This window comes from Colobus angolensis, unplaced genomic scaffold (genome assembly GCF_000951035.1).
Source record: "Colobus angolensis palliatus isolate OR3802 unplaced genomic scaffold, Cang.pa_1.0 Scaffold433, whole genome shotgun sequence".
Taxonomy (NCBI): Eukaryota; Metazoa; Chordata; class Mammalia; order Primates; family Cercopithecidae; genus Colobus; species Colobus angolensis.
Window position 1 is genome coordinate 195,187 of NW_012117744.1, and position 12,647 is coordinate 207,833.

Genomic DNA, 12,647 nt, shown 5'->3' on the forward strand with positions numbered 1-12,647 from the left:
GCTGGGCACGGAGGCTTACACCTGTAATCCCAGCAGTTTGGGTGGCTGAGGCAGGTGGATCATGAGGTCAGGAGTTCAAGACCAGCCTGGCCAACATAGTAAAACCCCGTCTTTACTAAAATACAAAAAAATTAGCCAGGCTTGGTGGCGGGTGCCTATAAATCCTAGCTACTTGGGAGGCTGAGGCAAGGAGAATCGCTTGAACCTGGGAGGCAGAGGATGCAGTGAGCTGAGATGACACCATTGCACTATAGCTGGGTGGCAGTGCAAGACTCCATCTCAGAAAAAAAAAAAATAGTACAAGCAAGGAATCAAAGGACACAAAAAGATTATATGCTCTGCCTTAATGAAGTGTATAGTCCAGTTCAAGAATTGAATCAACTCTTGCACTAGATGGATTGGATTTTTCTGCTTGAAGGGATTCACAAGCAGCAAGCCAGCCGAAGATGGGCAACACAGCCTGAAGGAAGAGTCTGGCGACCTCAAGAAGGCACAGGTGTGCCAAGTGTATAAGCACCAAACTTCAGGCCAATAACAGGTGAAGGAATAGTTTTGAATACTGTCTGGTATTTAAGGAGCCAATCCACTTTCTTTTTTGTAGGACACCTGCATCTTCAACTATCCAGGTCCCACTGTGAATCTGAACTAAGTGCTAAGTGCTGAAGTAGGTGTCCCTTCTCCCTCCAGGAACCTCTGTGTATTCTTACTCTTGCCTGAGCAACCTGGCTTAGCCTTCCTGTGTTCCTTATTCCTCCAGATCAAGTAAGTGTTCAGAATTCAGAACAAGCAATGGCAATCCAATTGAGGAGACCAAGGTGACATACTCAAATCAGTGTAGAAGGCAAATCTTCAGCTGTGTAGTATTTACTTGATATACAAAAAAGGGCCAGGCACAGTGGCTCACGCCTGTAATCCCAGCAATTTGGGAGGCCGAGGCAGGCAGATCACCTGAGGTCTGGAGTTCGAGACCAGTCTGACCAACATGGAGAAACCCTGTCTCTACTAAAAATACAAAATTAGCTGGGCTTGGTGGCGCATGCTTGTAATCCCAGCTACTTGGGAGGCTGAGGCAGGAGAATCGCTTGAACCCAGGAGATGGAGGTTGCAGCCTGGGCAACAAGAGTGAAACTCTGTCTCAAAAAAAAAAAAAAAAAAAAAGCCTGGGTGCGGTGGCTCACACCTGTAATCCCAGCACTTTGGGAGGCTGAGGCAGGTGGATCACAAGGTCAGGAGATGGAGACCATCCTGGCTAACACGGTGAAACCCCATCTCTACTAAAAAATACAAAAAATTAGCTGGGGGTGGTGGCGGGCGCCTGTAATCCCAGCTGCTCAGGAGGCTGAGGCAGGAGAATGGCATGAACCCAGGAGGTGGAGCTTGCAGTGAGCCCAGATTGTGCCACTACACTCCAGCCTGGGTGACAAAGTGAGACTCTGTCTCACAAAAAAAAAAAAAAAAAGAAAAAGAAATATAAAAAAGGAGTGCAGAGAAGTATGCGTTAGAGAGTAACTTGTAGAGAAGAAAGGATTTGAACTGAACTTCATAGGACAGATGAGATTTAGATAGGCAGAAAACAGGAGGGAGGACACTTCAGGTTTTAAGAACAGCAAGAGCAAATGTCGGAAAGGAGTGTCACGTGGATTAGGTTCAAGAGGAGAAACGTATCTACCTTCTCTGATGCCCATTTAATTTTCCCTGCCCAATCTTTCATAACTTGCCTGGTGATTAGCATTTCCAATAGAAAATTAAAAGATTAAAAACTGAAATAAGCGTTTTATACTTTGTTAGTTACTTAAGTGAAAACCTTAAAGAAGAGACTGGAATGAGTGGATGAAGCAATGATGAGATTGGATTACTGAAAGAGCACAAAGTACAGAAAACCCTGCCATTACATGGTATGGGTTCCAAACATGCCATCTTCAACTGCACAAATAACACTGTATCTAATAATTCTATACTATGAAGTTAGACAAAAGGGGCAACACAATTTATAGGATGATTGTATGTTACATTTTAAAATAGTCCCTATATGAAAATTTCCTACATTTTGGGAGCAGTAAGACCCTATCTTGAACACAACTGTTTAAACAGAAACAATAAAAAACTAGGTCTAGTGACTGGACAAATCAAAGTGGCTTCGAGTGTTTACTCTTGTATGAACCACTAATCATGCAGAACTGAGCACAGGGATTGAAGATAAACCTAGATTTGAAATCTTTGGCTCTGTCTGGGCTGGGTGTGGTGGCTCATGTCTGTAATCCCAGCACTTTGGGAGGCCAAAGTGGGTGGATCACGATGTCAGGAGTTTGAGACCAGCCGGGCCAACATGGTGAAACCCCATCTCTACTAAAAATACAAAAATTAGCTGGGCATGGTGGCAGGCAACTATAATCCCAGCTGCTTGGGAGGCTGGGGCAGGAGAATCGTTTTAACCTGGGAGGCAGAGGTTGCAGTGAGCTGAGAGCATACCATTGCACTCCAGCCTGGGCGACAAGGCGAGACTCCATTTCAAAAAAAAAAAAATTGGCTCTGTCACTTAACAGCTGGGCTACTCTTTGTAAAATGTATTATTATTATTTTTTTGAGACAGGATCTTGCTCTGCTGCCCATGCTGAAGTGCAGTAGCATGATCACAGCTCATTGCAGCCTCAAGCTCCCAGGCTCAAGCGATTCTCCTACCTCAGCCTCCCCAGTAGCTGGGACTGCACATGTGAGCTATTGCACCTGGCTAATTTCTTATTTTTTGTGGAGACAGGGTCTCCCTATGTTTCCCACGCTGGCCTCCAACTCCTGGGCTCAAGCAATCCTCCTGCCTATGCTGAGATTACAGGTGTGAGCCACAGTGCCTGGTCTCTTTGTAACATTTCTTCACGTCTCTAAAGCCTGTTTCCTCATAGGTAGGGTTAGATGAAGTATATTAATGTCCAATACATAGGCTTGTAATAACTGATACTTTGCCCCTCAACCTGCTATGGCATAATCAGCCATAGAAGATTTTCCTGAATCTGCAGATTCAGGAAAAATGAGGAGTGGTGGAAAGCACTCCTTCCTGATACTAAGTAAGTGTGAAATTATTCCCTTCTTACACCAAGGCATGCTCTAGGTTTCTCATTCTCCCTCATTAAACCTCAAGAGGTTGAGAGAGAGACGAGACAGAGACAAACATACTGAGACTAAGACCTTTAAGACCTTCAGTACAAACTCAGAGTCAAAAGAGGCAGGAGGGCAACACAGGGTCTTGGGCAGGTTCTTGAGAGAAGAACCTTCCTGCCCTGGGAAGGGTGAATAATAAATGAAACTCCCAAAGAGTGATGAACAAAGAGGGACTCAGTGAATCCCTCATGCTATGGATCTACTTGAACTACTGTCCAAAGAAACACACTTCTGTTTATGGGGAAGCTGAATAGTCTTTAACTTCTGACCCATAGCTGCTACATGGACACACTAAATAGAAAGTAAATAAGTAAGTATATTATTTAGATGCTAAGTATACTTGGTTGACAAGTAGAGCAGGATATCAGAGGTAATCTACCCTACTCACAAAATACAAAATGTGACAAAGAGAAAATTAGGAATCCAGCTTTTGTACACATAGAGGTCTTGGTCTAAACAGTCACTTTTCCCAAGTATAATGTTGTTTGCTTACCACAAAAAAGATGTCCACAGTTGGTCTCCACCGGGAAGGAGGCTTGGTGCAGGCAGATGGGACAGTACATGTCGGTGTAGAACTGCTGTCGAGCAGCAGCAGGTGCATCCTAATAAGAACACAGGTGCACACATTGGAATACAACATGTAGCCCTCCACAGTATCTCATGTTAAATTATATTTGAGACCAGAGTCAACAGTATGTAACCCCATCAAACTGTAAACGTGCAATAGTTTAAGGTTATAATTTTAAGAACGTTATGAGGCTATATTGTTTTTATTTAAGCTGCATGGTCTCCACTTTCGTTCCTAAACACAAGTTAAAGACAAAAACTTAGATTAACTCAAGAGTTCATCTTTTACTCTACTGGAATACATAAATTATTCTGAGTAACACAAGGCTGAGCTAGTGCATAAGCTAACAATAATAAATGTTGAGGTCCGGTGCGGTGACTCACGCCTGTATTCCCAGCACTTTGGGAGGTCGAGGCAGGTGGATCACTTGAGCCCAGGAGTTTCAGACAAGCCTGGGCAACATGGCAAAACCCTGTCTCTATAAAAAATAGAAAAATTAGCCAGGAGTGGTGGTGGCATGCACATGTAGTCCTGGCTACTTGGGAGACTGAGGTGGGAGGTCACCTGAGTCTGGGAGGTTGAAGCTGCAGTAAGCCGTGACTGCACCACTGCACTCCAGCCTAGGTGACAGAACAAGACCCTGTCACAAAAAGAAAAAAATATCAAATGTCAAACTGTTTTCTAAGTCTTCACTTTTTTCATTTTCAATGTCTTTTTCATTTTAAAAGTGTTGCACGTATGCAAGAAACATCCAGATATCAAAGACCTCACTAGGATGGATCATGAAGGCAAGGGATTTATTTGTAGGACTCATTGTACTTCAGGACTTAGAAAACTGTCTACATGGCTGGGCACGGAGGCTTACACCTGTAATCCCAGCACTTTGGGTGGCTGAGGTGGGTGGATCACTTGAGGTCAAGAGTTTGAGACCAGCCTGGCCAACATGATGAAACCCTGTCTCTACCACAAAATACAAAAATTAGCTGGGCATGGTGGCATGCACCTGTAGTCCCAGCTACTCGGGAGGGTGAGGTGAGAGAACCACTTGAACTCAAGAGGTAGAGGCTGCAGTGAGCCGAGATCACACTGCTACACTCCAGCCTGGGCAACAGAGACCCTGTCTCAAAAAAAAGGAAGTGTCCACATAACATATATCTTATGTTATTGTATTGTAAAAATACTTATTTATCAAAACTTGTTTTGATGGAACCCAGCAGATAAAGTTGCTAGCATGAAAAATATCTAATTACAGAAAAAGTATCAAATTTACTAAATAGGAACTGTTCTTAAGTGAATCAGATTTTTGCCACTCAATATTAATAAACAAATTTAATAAAGTTAAATAATAATAAACATAACTAAAAGGTCATACTTCCAAAACAGCCCTAAATCACCCGAATATTCTGTGATCCAAGGCTACACCTTGATGTTATAGTCACTTATGTCAGTTCTAATGCTACAAAAAGTGTACAGCACTTTATGTTCCCTTCTCCACCTTTTCTTTTCTTTTTGAGACAGAGTCTCACTCTGTCACCCAGGCTGGAATGCAGTGGTACAATCGCAGCTCACTGAAACCTCTGCCTCCGGGGTTCAAGTGATTCTCCTGCTTCAGCCTCTGGAGTAGCAGGGATTACAAGTGCCCACTACCAAGCCCGGCTAAATTTGTATTTTTAGTAAAGACAGGGTTTCGCCATGTTGACCAGGCTGGTCTTGAACTCCTGACCTCAGGCGATATGCCTGCCTCAGCCTCCCAAAGTGCTGGGATTACAGGCGTGAGCCACTCCACCCGGCCTTCTCCTTATTAATTTTTAAAGAAACTGACAAAAACCAATTAACAGAGATGTCCAGTAGAACTTTCTGCAGTAATTGAAATCTTTATCAGTGCTGTCCAATACAGTAGCCACAAGCCACATGTGGCCATTGTGTACTTGAAATGTGGCCAGTGTGACTAGAAGACTTAATTTCAGATTCTATTTAATTTTAACTCACTTGAATAGCCACAGGTGGCTGGTGGCTGTCATACTAGACAGCAAAGAAGAGACTACATCGCCAGCCTTATTTTCACTCTGAGAGCTGTGTGCCGGGCCTCAGGAAGAGGTGAGGCAGATGAGTGGACACTGCTGCAAGGAGACCTGAAGATTCACTTCAATCTGGGGCCCCTCCATAGGTGAACCCAGTCATGAAATCGCTAGTGTGAGTGTTAGCAAATCTTAGCAGTCTCATATGTTAATGAGAATAATTATAATTGCCTTACTTATGTCTAAAGATTAAATATGATTGTTGTTTGGGAAATCACTTTGTAAATTATAAAACACTATCTCAACATGAATTATGGGTAACAATTGTTATGGAACACAGTACTACTAATAGGCTTAAAGTATTGCTTTTTTTTAAGAAGGAGTCTCGCTCTCTGTCACCAGGCTGGAGTGCAGTGGCGCAATCTCAGCTCACTGCACCCTCCCCCTCTGGGGTTCAAGTGATTCTCCTGCCTCAGTTTCCCAAGTAGCTGGGACAACAGGTGTGCGCCACCACGCCCAGCTAATTTTTGTATTTTTAGTAGAGATGGGGTTTCACCATGTTGGCCAGGAGGGTCTTGATCTCTTGATTTCGTGATCCGCCCGCCTCAGCCTCCCAAAGTGCTGGGATTACAGGCATGAGCCACGGTGCCTGGCCCTGCTTAAGTTATTCTTGTATCAATGAATATAAGTTCCATGAGAGTAGGAATTTTTGTCTGTTTAATTCACGATTGAATTCCCAATGCCTAGAAAATGTATGGCTTGTGGTAGATGTTCAAAAAATATTTGGTGAATGGATAAATTACAAAACCCTTATTGGGGCCAGGCGCGGTGGCTCACGCTTATAATCCCAGCACTTTGGTTTTAGTGGAGCAAGCACAGCTCACTGCAGCCTCAACCTCCCAGGATCAAGAGATCCTCCCACCTCAGCCTCCTGAGTAGCTGGGACTATAGCTGTGCACCACCATACCCAGCTAGCTTTTGTATTTTTAGTAGAGACGGAGTTTTGCCATGTTGCCCAAACTGGTCTGGAACTCCTAAGCTCAAGTGATTCTCCCGCCTCGACCTCCCAAAGTGCTGGGATTACAGGTGTGAGCCACCATGCCCAGACTGTAATCCTAGCACTCTGGGAGGCCGAGGTGAGAGGAGTGCTTGAGCTCAAAAGTTGGACAGCAACCAGGGCAACATAGTGAGACCCTGTCTCTTTTTAATAAAAAAAACAAAACCCTTATTGGAAGTGAAGTTTGATCAGTAGGAAAGGAATTTTTAATTTTGTTTCTTGATGTTAGATATCTCAGCATGAAGGTGTACAATATCCTATTTATTCCAGGCTTCATAAAGTATATCTCCAATTCTTAGAGATTCCATCTGGTAAAAAGCAAAGAAGAAACAGGAAAAAAGTTAATATTTTTCTTTGCCTAGCTAGTTTTATTGTTACAACTTTGGCAACTGAAGAAAAAAGGAGGAAAAAACCAAAACAGCCACCTCTTCTAATTATTTCTTTGTAGATGTTAGGGAGTATATGTCAGAAAAAAATGGTTTTTCTACTACATTTCATTAAGGTCAATTAGACAGCAATTATTTCTACACTAATAAACAATAGGAAAACTGCTATCTTTTAAAGCAAATTAATAATAAACAAACATGAAGACATCTGAATAGATTAAGGCTAGGCAATTTGCTCATTCGGCAAATATACAATCTATAAAATAATATAAGGTAATTTGAAGCCAGAAAGAAGCCCATGTTTCCAAAAAGTAATTTACTAATGTTCTATCACAATTTCACATGCAAAGGGAGATATCACATCTACTCCTCAAATAAATATATATACAATACAATACCTGTTCTGTTTGAAGCTGTTCTCGAAGTACCCTTACTAGCTCCTGGTTTTCTGGGTGAATGTTTTGATGTACATTTCTGTTGAATAGAATATAATAAATTTTGAATAGAAAATATTACCAGATGAATCCATTTTCTTCATAGGTCTACTTTCTGACTTATGACTACTGGTAATTAATGTAATTGATGGCATACAAGCACTTCACTTCCGGGACTGTACGTTTCAGCAGGCTGTCCTGTGGTGAGTTCTTCTGAGATCACTGATTATTAGCCAATTTCAGGTTTAAGTGGCAAATGGTAAAATCCAGAGGCCTAGTACCTTGGAAATCTATTGTAAATGGAAGCTTACAAATAATGTAAAGAACATTTGTTTCTTTGGTGAAATTTCTTCAAAATAAGCAGTTATCTAATTTTACCTACTATTATGCATTTGAATGCTTTTCCACATCTAATTAGATCCTTCTCCTAATTTTCAGGTATTAGGGGAGGGGAACAGAGCAGAAACTAAAATTATTTAATGTAGAAAAGCCAAAACTTGGCCAGGTGTGGTGACTCATGCCTGTAATCCCAGCACTTTCGGAGGCCGAGGCGGGTGGATCACCTGAGGTCAGGAGTTTGAGACCAGCCTGGCCAACATGGTGAAACCCTGCCTTTACTAAAAATACAAAAATTAGCCAGGCTTGGTGGTGGGTGCCTATAATCTCAGCTACTCAGGAGGCTGAAGCAGGAGAATTGCTGGAACTCAGGAGGCAGAGGTTTGCAGGGAGCTGAGATCGCGCCATTGCATTCCAGCCTGGACTGAAAACGGCGAGACTCCGTCTCAAAAAAAAAAAAAAGGAAGAAAAGCCAAAACTTAACATGTCACTAATATCTTGACATTAACAGTTAAAATGGTGAATCAAAGGCAAGCGGTTAGTGGCTAATATAAATGGATGGGATAAAACATCCCATATTGAAAGTCAGATGTTGGCTGGACGCAGTGGCTCATGCCTGTAATCACAGCACTTTGGGAGGCCGAGGTGGGTGGATCACCTGAGGTCAGGAGTTCGAGACCAGCCTGACCAACATGGAGAAACTCTGTCTCTATTAAAAATACAAAATTAGCCGGGCTTGGTGGCAAATGCCTGTAATCCCAGCTACTCGGGAGGCTGAGGCAGGAGAATCGCTTGAACCTGGGAGGTGGAGGTTGTGGTAAGCCAAGATTGTGCCATTGCACTCCAGCCTGGGCAACAAGAGCAAAACTCTGTCTTAAAAAAAAAAAAGAAAAAAAAGAAAGAAAGATGTGTTGGTCAGGCTGGTAGGTAGGGTGAGGGCAAAGCATTGCATGTTATCACAGCTTAATTTCATTTGGCTATTAATGTATCTTCTAAATATAAATGTCTTGACAAGAATATTTTAAGTCTACACAGTCCCAGGGTTACTCTACAGAAGAGCCTTTACTCTCTGGGTAAGCCAATATCCAACAGAGATAAGAACTCTCATATTCGAATGTGATAGGGAAAAGTATAGAAATCTATCCTATGATTATTCAATTGTTAGCAAAAACCCGCAAATTTTAGAAAAAGAAATCAACTAAATATAACTGTTAGTTCACAGAAGACATAAAAGCAATTTAAACTCAAATATCTAAACAATGAAACAATTTGAACTCTGTTTAAATCTGTTAAATCTTATTTTGTTGTTGTGGAGACGGAGTCTCACTCTGTCACCCAGACTGGAGTGTGGTGGCGCAATCTCAACTCACTGCAACCTCCGCCTCCCAGGTTCAAGCGATTCTCCTGCCTTAGCCTCCTGAGTAGCTGGGATTACAGGCACGTGCCACCACCCCTGGCTAATTTCTGTATTTTTAGTAGAGATGGGGTTTCACCATGTTGGCCAGGCTGGTCTCGATCCTGACTTCAGGTGATCCGCCTGCCACAGCCTCTCTAAGTGTGGGGATTACAGGCATGAGACACCACACCCGGCCTAAACCTGTTAAAGCTTGATGCATTCTTCATTTTAAAATAAGGCACATTCTGATGATTAAACAGATGATCTGTGAAAGAAAGCACTCACTATATGAAAGCACCCTGTCAAGGAGCAATCTAACTAGCAGAGGAACCATCTCATTTAAATACCAGTGGATACCTAGCTAAATGGCATTTCTCCATTCTTTGAGAGTAGAAAACCATTCCCTTTCCATTAGAAAAAAAATTGTCATGACGTTTCAGAGTAGACATGAACCACGTGACTGGAAAGCCTCTCCTCTGGCTTCTTTCTATAAGAAAGATGTAGGAATTCTTAAATCTGGTGGCAGAATATTTTTTAAAATATATCCTATTTAAATGTATTTTTAAAATATTTAATATTCTATTTAATTATATGTTAAAATATATATAAATTAAAAATATATTTAAATAGAATATATTTTTAAAAATATTCTACCACCAGATTTAGGAATTCCTACATCTTGTCGTGAAGCCAAACAACAAGAACAAATAGCCCAAGCTGCTGAATACTGCCTGTAACTCCCATGATGATGGTATTTGGAGACAAAACCTTTGGGAGGTAATTAGGTCATGAGGGTGGTGCCTTTGTGATAGGATTACTGCCCTTACAAAAAGATACATGAGATAACCTGCTCCCTGCTCTACTCTCTTCCATATAAAGACACAGCAAGAAAACCACCATCCACAACCCATGAAGCCGAGTCTCACTAGACACCAGATCTGACAACACCTTGATCTTAGACCTCCCAGGCTCTCAAACTGTGAGAAATAAATGTTTGTTGTTTAAGCCACCCAGTCTATGGTTATTTGGTTTTGTTTGTGTGTGTGTGTGTGTGTTTGTTTTGTTGTTTTGTTTTGAGACGGAGTCTTGTTCTGTTCCCCAGGCTGGAGTGCCGTGGCACAATCTCAGCTCAATGCAACCTCTGCCTCCTGGGTTCAAGCGATTCCCCTGCTTCAGCCTCCCAAGTAGCTGGGACTATAGCTGCACGCCACCATGCCCTGCTAATTTTTGTATTTTTACTAGAGAAGGGGTTTCACTTTGTTAGCCAGGATGGTCTCAATCTCCTGACCTCATGATCTGCCTGCCTTGAATTCCCAAAGTGCTAGGATTACAGGCGTGAGCCACCATGCCCAGCCTTGTTTTTTGTTTTGTTTTGTTTTGTTTCAGACGGAGTCTTGCTCTGTTGCCCAGGCTGGAGTGCACTGGCGCCATCTCGGCCCACTGCAAACTCTGCTTCCCGGGTTCATGCCATTCTCCTGCCTCACCCCCACAAGTAGCCCAGCTAATTTTTTGTATTTCTAGTAGAGATGAGCTTTCACTGTGTTAGCAAGGATGCTCTCGATCTCCTGACCTCATGATCCACCTGCCTCGGCCTCCCAAAGTGCTGGGATTAGAGGCGTGAGCCACCGTGCCTGGCCTGTTTTTGTTTTTGAGACAGATCTTGCTCTGTTGCCAGGCTGGAGTGCAGTGGCACAATCATGGCTCCCTCCAATTTCCACCTGCCGCGTTCAAGTGATTTCCAGCTAATTTTTATATTTTTAGCAGAGGCGGGGTTTCACCATGTTGGCCAGGCTGGTCTCGAACTCCTCACCTCAAGTGATCTGCCTGCCTCGAGCTCCCAAAGTGCTAGGATTACAGGTGTGAGCCACCGCACCCAGCCTATGGTTATCTGTTATAACAAGCCAAACTGATTTAGACAATGGTCAAATACTTTTTGACAAGGGTGCCAAGGGTGCCAAGACCATTCAATAGAGAAAGTATCCTCTTTCAACAAATAAGTGCCAGAAAACTGAATATCCACATTAAAAATATAAAAACTCAAAATGCATCAAAGGGCTAAACTTAAGAGTTAAAACTATACAAATTATAGGAAAAAGCAAGAAAATATTCATGCCACTGGACTTTGGCAATGATTCCTTATATATAAGACAAAAGCACAGGCCAAAAAAAGGAAAAAAACACAAAGATGACTTCTTGAAATCAGAAACTATGTATATCAAAGGGCACTTAAGAGAGTAAGAAGAATATCCACAGAAAGGGACAAAATATTGGCAAATCATATACAGGAAATCCTGATTTTGTTTCACTTTATTGCACTTAGCAGATATTATGTTTTTTACAAACTGAAGGTTGTGACAACCTTGTGTTGAGCAAGACTATTGGCACCATTTTTCCAACAGCATGCACTTGCTTCATGTTTCTGTGTCACATTTTGGTTATACTTGCAATCAATCAATCAACGTTGTGTATGCTCTGATTGCTCTAATGACAGGCCATTCCCCAGTCTCTCTCTCTCTCTCTCTCTCCTCAGACCTTCCTATTCCCTGAGGCATTGATAATATTGAAATTAGGTCAACTAATAACTCTACAGTGGCCTGTAGGTGTCCAAGTGAAAGGAAGACTTGCATGTCTCTCATTTCACATAAAACCTAGAAATGATTAAGTTTTGTGAAAAAGACATGTCGAAAGTCAAGCTAGGGCAAAAGCTGTGCTAGCTGGCCAAGTTGTGAATTAAAAGGAAAAATTCCTGAGGGACATTAAAAGTATTAATCAAGTGAACACATAAATGATAAAAAAGCAAAACAGCTTTATTGCTGACATGGAGAAAGTTTGAGTACTCTGGATAGAAGATCAAACCAGCCACATTTCCTTAAGCCAAAGCCTAATCCAGACCAAGTCCCTCCCTCCTTCAATTCTGTGAAGCTGAGGGAGGAGAGGAAGCTACAGAAGAAAAGTTGAAAGCTAGCAGAGGTTGGTTCATGACATTTAAGGAAAGATGAAGCGCAAACTTTTATTTTAGGAAGAGCAAGTGTTGATGGAGAAGCTGCAGCAAGTTATCCAGATCCAGCTAAGATCATTGATGAAGGCTGGCTATGCTCAACAACAAAAAAAATTTTTTTTTTTTTGAGACAGAGTCTCTCACTCTGTCGCCCAGGCTGGAGTACAGTGGCGTGATCTCGGCTCACTGCAAGCTCTGCCTCCTGGGTTCATGCCATCCTCCTGCCTCAGCTTCCCAAGTAACTGGGACTACAGGCACCCGCACCACACCTGGCTAATTTTTTTGTATTTTTTAGTAGAGA

General features: G+C 42.3%; 1 protein-coding gene across 2 annotated transcripts in view; it reads right to left on the minus strand.

Annotated features, from left to right (window-relative positions):
• Window positions 1–12,647, minus strand: part of RNF170 (ring finger protein 170) — a 49,792-nt gene that overhangs the window by 13,354 nt on the left and 23,791 nt on the right. For both annotated transcript variants that reach the window (XM_011957090.1, XM_011957089.1), the window contains exons 3-4: window positions 7,581–7,656; window positions 3,647–3,755 (exon numbers count right to left, since the gene is read on the minus strand). In XM_011957090.1, the coding sequence (XP_011812480.1) occupies window positions 3,647–3,716 (70 nt within the window). In that variant the 5' untranslated portion in view covers window positions 3,717–3,755; window positions 7,581–7,656. The remainder of the gene's footprint in view (window positions 1–3,646; window positions 3,756–7,580; window positions 7,657–12,647) is intronic.